This window comes from Amblyomma maculatum, chromosome 7, assembly GCF_055883805.1.
Source record: "Amblyomma maculatum isolate TAMU_Amacu chromosome 7, ASM5588380v1, whole genome shotgun sequence".
Taxonomy (NCBI): Eukaryota; Metazoa; Arthropoda; class Arachnida; order Ixodida; family Ixodidae; genus Amblyomma; species Amblyomma maculatum.
The window spans coordinates 26,746,221-26,752,155 of record NC_139350.1 but is presented as its reverse complement, the minus strand read 5'-3'; the positions used below and the strand labels follow the sequence as shown (position 1 = coordinate 26,752,155).

At 47.9% G+C, this 5,935-nt stretch overlaps 1 protein-coding gene across 1 annotated transcript; it reads right to left on the bottom strand.

The window, feature by feature from the left end:
* Positions 1-1,069: 1,069 nt before the first annotated feature.
* LOC146182851 (uncharacterized) lies at positions 1,070-5,003 on the bottom strand. The gene is made up of 3 exons (XM_084608956.1): positions 3,628-5,003; positions 2,237-2,367; positions 1,070-1,436 (listed from the first exon to the last, which is right to left on the bottom strand). The coding sequence occupies exons 1-3, from the start codon at positions 4,906-4,908 to the stop codon at positions 1,070-1,072; spliced, it is 1,779 nt and encodes a 592-aa protein (XP_084465082.1). The 5' UTR covers positions 4,909-5,003.
* Between the last annotated feature and the right edge of the window lie 932 nt (positions 5,004-5,935).

Here is a 5,935-nt window from a genome sequence, read left to right as displayed (position 1 = left end):
TATAAAATGAGGGCATGTAAAGGGTACGTGCAAATAAAATGAGGGATAAAATGAGATAAAACAGAGATTAATGCAATCTATGTGCTTGAGAGGAACACAGGCTGTGCTGGCACATTCATCCTTGAGCTTCACGATCATGGCTGCTTCTATTATTTTGCATGTGAGCTTATTATGGCATTTGTTCAGAATGGTGTTTGTTCAAGAACTGGGGAACATTTTTCATTGCTGTCACATTTGTGACAGTGCACTGGAAGGTTTCTGGACCGTGAAACTTTAACATCATGGCTGCACTCTTAAATTAGTCTTCTATTGATAGTTCTGCTAGATTGGCCAATGTATGCTTGCCAAAAGATAGTGGATTGAGTATATGACGATTCCTGTGCATGCTCGATGGGATTCTTGTGTCACATAGTACAACCAGTGTTTCCCTTTGCCGTATCTATCAATAAAAGATTAACAAAGCACAGCAATGACATTGAATGCTCCCTGTTTAGAAATCTGCAGTGAACATTGCAAATGTGACAGCAATGAATAATATACTCATGTTTTTGAATGCAACCATTCTGAAAAAACGCCAAAAAAAAGCTCACACACGGAGTAGTGGAAGCCGCCACTGTCGCAAACCTCGAGGGTGAATGTATGAGCACAGCCTCTGGTTTCCTTTCATTTAGGGAGGTTGCCTTCATCTCTCCTTTCATCCTTGATTTTATTTGCACCCTTTATACACACTCACTTTACACATTTTTTTCCTTTTAATAGTCCGGTTCAACTAATCAACAATGAAATTTTTACCTTTCTGAAAATGAAAAGATACCAAATGTCTTAGCCAAAGCAGTGTCCACCCAAAGAAGGCCAAACAAACACAGCAAAAGCACTGTTGCGTTCTACCGGCCAAAGGCCGGCAGCTACGCGATGAAAACCAGGCGGATTCACAGAGCGAAAAGACGACGCTTTATTTCCGGTTCGGAAATATATAGAGAAGGAAAGAAAGGAGGGGAAGAAGGAAAGATGGACTATCTACGCATGCGATGGTTATCTGCAGCATTGTTGTCAGCAGCATTTCCTTCCCCTAATAGCCATAGCGCTCCACTGGCTTTCTAGTTCTTGTGGACCGGCATAGCTCAGGAACAGGCCCTTCGGGAAGGTCGGGAGCCTCGTCTGTCAGGGCCCCTAAGGTCACAGGAGGCGATTCTGCAGGACTTGATACTTCTCTTCTACCGTCGGTGTCTGATGAGCGTTTTCGGATCTGGTCGACATGACGTAGACCGACTCCGTCCTCAGTAGCCACAGTGACTAGACGGGCACCACTCGTCGATTTCACTTTGCCTGGCGTCCACTTTTCTCCTACGCCGTAGTTGCGCACGTAGACTGCGTCTCCCGGGGTGAAGTACCAACTGGCGGAATCAGTCTCGGAATGCTTGGGCATTTCGTAGTTCCTGGGAGGAAAACACATATCTAATTTTGTACGCAAACGGTATCCCAGAAGAAGTTCGGACGGAGTAGAGCCTGAAGCTTGTGGCGAATTTCTGTAGTTACAAAGAATTCTCGCCAGAGCAGTTGTCAACTCCACGCCCGGCATTTTCTTCAAGCTCTCCTTGACTGTTCTTACGGCCCGTTCCGCAAGGCCATTGTCTGGGGGTGATAAGGCGGGGTACGAATATGCTCGATTCCATTTTCTGTAGGAATACCGCAAACTCTAACCCAGTAAAGGGTGTACCGTTGTCGGTAACTATGGTGCGGGGCAATCCAAACCTGCTAAACAAGGTTCTCATGCAATCGGCAGTGTCTTTAGCGGTTGCTCGAGATACTGGAATGGCTTTTATCCAATTGCTGTGTGCATCGACAATTACCAACAACATTTTGTTTCCAATAGGCCCTGCATAGTCTGCATGCAGCCGTGACCACCTCTCTTGAAATCGGCCAGCTGACAGGATTCTTAGGGGGCATGGGCAAAGCCTGCACACAGCTTCGACAATTCGAGACCAATCTACAAATATCTTGATCTAAACCAGGCCACCAAAACTTAGCCCTCGCCCTTGTCTTCATGGTTGACGCACCCTGATGAGACTCGTGTAGCATCGTCAACAGTTTCTCACGCGCCGCACTTGGTATCACCACACGATGCCCCCAGTACAACAGTCCCTTCTCCACAGACAACTCATGTCTCCTTTTCCGGAATTCCGCCACTTCCCTGCTGTCACCTTCTACGACGGAGGGCCATCCGTAAGTCACGTACCTGCATATCTCTTGCAAAAGCCCGTCAGCTGCTGTGAGCGCTTGAATCTCTTGGTGGGAAACCGCTGGTTGGTCCCATTCGTCGATTATAAGCCCCATTTCCGACAGATCTTCTGTTTCTGCTTGCGGCTCCTGCAGCGATTGAGGCAAACGGCTTAGAGCGTCAGAAATTAGCATCTGTTTTCCAGGTTTACAAATGAGCTTGTACTTGTATGCCCCTAGCAAAAGCGCCCAGCGCTGAATTCGGGCGGCAGCCATGACATAAGTTTGACGATCCTGTCGGAGTAGACCTAATAAGGGGCGGTGGTCCGTTACAAGCGTGAACTCCCGGCCCAACAGGTAATCGCGAAACCGTGTCACGCCAAACACCAGGACTGAAGCCTCTCGCTCAATTTGGGAGTAGTTTCTCTCAGCTCAGGTGAGCGTCCGTGATCGGAAGCCAATTGGCCTGTCTTCACCATTTATTCGGTGGAAAAGGGCAGCACCGACACCGTAAGGTGAAGCATCGCATTCCAACATCAACTTCAGCTGCGGATTAAAGTACGTTAGCACTGGGGCTGAACACAAAGCATCCTTGGCCTTCTTAAATGCCGCGTCTTCTTTTTCGTGCCAAACCCATTTTGCACCTTTTTCAAGAAGGCTGTACAGGGGTGCAAGCATAGTAGAAAGATTTGGCAAAAACTTGTTGTAAAATGTAACCATTCCCACGAAGGATCGCAACTCGGCAACATTTCGCGGTAAAGGGGCTAGCCTGATTGCATCCACGTGCTTCTCGAGGGGGTGTAGCCCTTCAACATCAATACGATGACCAAGATACGTCACCGATTGTTCGCCAAACTTGCACTTGTCATAACGAAGTTTGATACCGTTCTCGCGGAAACGCTGTAGCACCGCTTGCAGATTTGCGTTATCAGCATCGCTGCTCTCGGCTACCAGGTCATCGTCTAGATAAGCCTGAGTCCCTTTTAGTCCTTGCAGCACCAATTCAATCTTTCGTTGGAATATCGCTGGCGCTGATGCGATGCAAAACGGTAACCTGTTGTAGCAAAAGAGCCCCTTGTGTGTGTTTATCACTGCTAATTTCCGCGAGTCTTCATCTAGCTCAACCTGATTGTAAGCATCGCGAAGGTCCAAAGTACTGAATTTTTTTCCTCCACATAGATTTGCAAAAATGTCGTCTATGACAGGCAAGGGGTACTGCTCAACCTCGCACACAGGGTTTAGTGTAATCTTAAAGTCCCCGCAAATGCGCACTGTTCCGTCCTTCTTCAAGACTGGCACGATGGGCGTTGCCCAATCAGAATGAGGAACTGGTGATATTATGCCAGCCGAGACTAATCTGTCAAGCTCTTTAGACACTTTATCACGAAGTGCAAAATGAATTTTCCTTGCCTTAAAGAACTTGGGGTTTGCTCCGGCCTTGATGTGCAGTCGGGCTGGCGGACCTTTCATGAGACCAGCGCCTTCAGTGAACAGGTCGCAGTTTTGCTGGAGCAGCATTGGCACGTCCTCCCTGGCTTGCTTTGATACGGAAGGCTTCGAATACATGGTCAGCACCTGAATGCGTTCGTCTGTCAATTTTTTCAGCAGGTCCCGACCGCAAAGACTGGGGCCATTGCAGTCTAAAACCGCCAGACTGCATTGTACTGTGGTACCTTCATAGGAAACTGGCATGGTCAGTGTACCGAGGAGTGGCAACTTTCCGAGATAGCATGAAAGCTGTACTTCCGACATTTGCAGCTGCGGCCATTGATGGGAGTGCACTTGGTAAATGCTTTTGGGAATGACGCAAACAGGGGAGCCGGTATCAATATCCATCATTATTTCGATGCCATTCCATGCAAACGATTTTCTGATGGGGGGTATAAGAGAGCGCGTGGTGGTCAGGGACCAGATTTGGGACGCGCTGCTATCACTCTCTTCGGTTTCTGGCGTCTGTGCTGTTAGTGCTAGCGTCCTGCTTGTCTCATTCGCCGCAGACATTCGCGCTAAATGCCCTGGCCGTGCACACTTAAAACATTTGCGCTTGATTAGTCGACAAGCCTTTGTATTATGACCATGCTTACCGCAACATTTGCATTGTTGCACGCCCTGTGACTTCGTGCGCGATTCGTATTGGCTAGAGAGCTTTAGCAATCTCGCTTGTTCTTGGTCAGTAACAAGCCCTTGCGAATCGCGTTCAGCATTCTCTGCGGCGAGGGCAAGAGCCTCGGCTTCTTCGAGATTCAGATTTTTCTTCGCTAACAGCTGCTTCTGCAGATTCTTGGATCTGACACCACACACAATACGGTCTTTTATCATTCTGTCTAGCATCGTTCCAAAATTGCAATTGTGTGCCATCTGCCGTATTGCCACAATGAATGCATGTACAGATTCCCCTTCTTGCTGGCAGCGATGGAAGAACTTGAAACTTTCAGAGATTTCATTCGGTACCGGGTCGTAGTAGCTGCTTAGCGTCTCCACAACTTCTTTGTAGGTGAGGTCGTTAGGCTTTCGCGGTGCTACCTTCGCGTTCAAAATTTCTGTTGTCCTTGTTCCAAGCGCCGCTACCAGCAGGGCTCTTTTCTTAGCATCGTCTATCAGATCATTCGCTTCGAAATAAGCTTGAACCTTGACAAGGTACGGCTGCCACTTATCTTTTTCGTCTTCGAATTCCGGTAGCCTGTGTGCCATGGCTGATCCTTGGCGGTGGGTTCCTTCTGCGTGACTGTCGTGCTTGGGCGTATTGCTGGTTTCCTTGCTGCAGCAGAATCCTCGTCGCCACTGTTGCGTTCTAACGGCCAAATGCCGGCAGCTACGCGATGAAAACCAGGCAGATTCACAGAGCGAAAAGACGACGCTTTATTTCCGGCTCGGAAATATATAGAGAAGGAAAGAAAGGAGGGGAAGAAGGAAAGAGGGACTATCTACGCATGCGATGGTTATCTGCAGCATTGTTGTCAGCAGCAAGCACAATTACACATCGAGACTAGTAGCAGTCACGAGCTACACACATATCTAAACACAAAGGAAAACAGAGCTGTCACACAACCCTCACAACAATACAGAAAATTGCATCAAGGTACATCATTTTTGTGCATAGCTAATGAGTGTGTCACTGACGCGTAATTCCGTTTCCTCAATAGTAAGGTACCACAACTTCTTTCTCTCCACTGGTTGTCTCTCACTGAGTTAAATGGCAATTGTTGCTGAGAGGTGTCTTTGAGCGCAACCTAAAGGTAACCTACACCCAATGAAGGCAGGAAATGGTTATGGTTTGGTTTGGTTTGTGGGGTTTAACGTCCCAAAGCAACTCAGGCTATGAGAGACGCCGTAGTGGAGGACTCCGAAAATTTCGACCTCCTGGGGTTCTTTAACGTGCACTGACATCGCACAGTACACGGGCGCCTTGCTTTTCGCCTCCACCGAAAAGCGGCCGCCGAGGCCGGGATTCGATCCCGCGTCCTTGGGAATGGTGAAGGTAATTGTACAGTTTAACCATTTCATACTGTCACCTCCTGGCTGCGTTCACGGGCGGGGTTGCGGCTATTAAGGATCAAAAACGTCACATAATGCAATCTAAAGGGGAACACAGTGCAGGAAAGATGTTGGTAGCTTATTTTAACCTTGGAAATCATAAAAATTGCAATTGGAGGATTTGAACAGACATACTAGTGCTCAGGTAAGTAGTGTTAATCCATTGCGCCATAGAAGCTTTTTT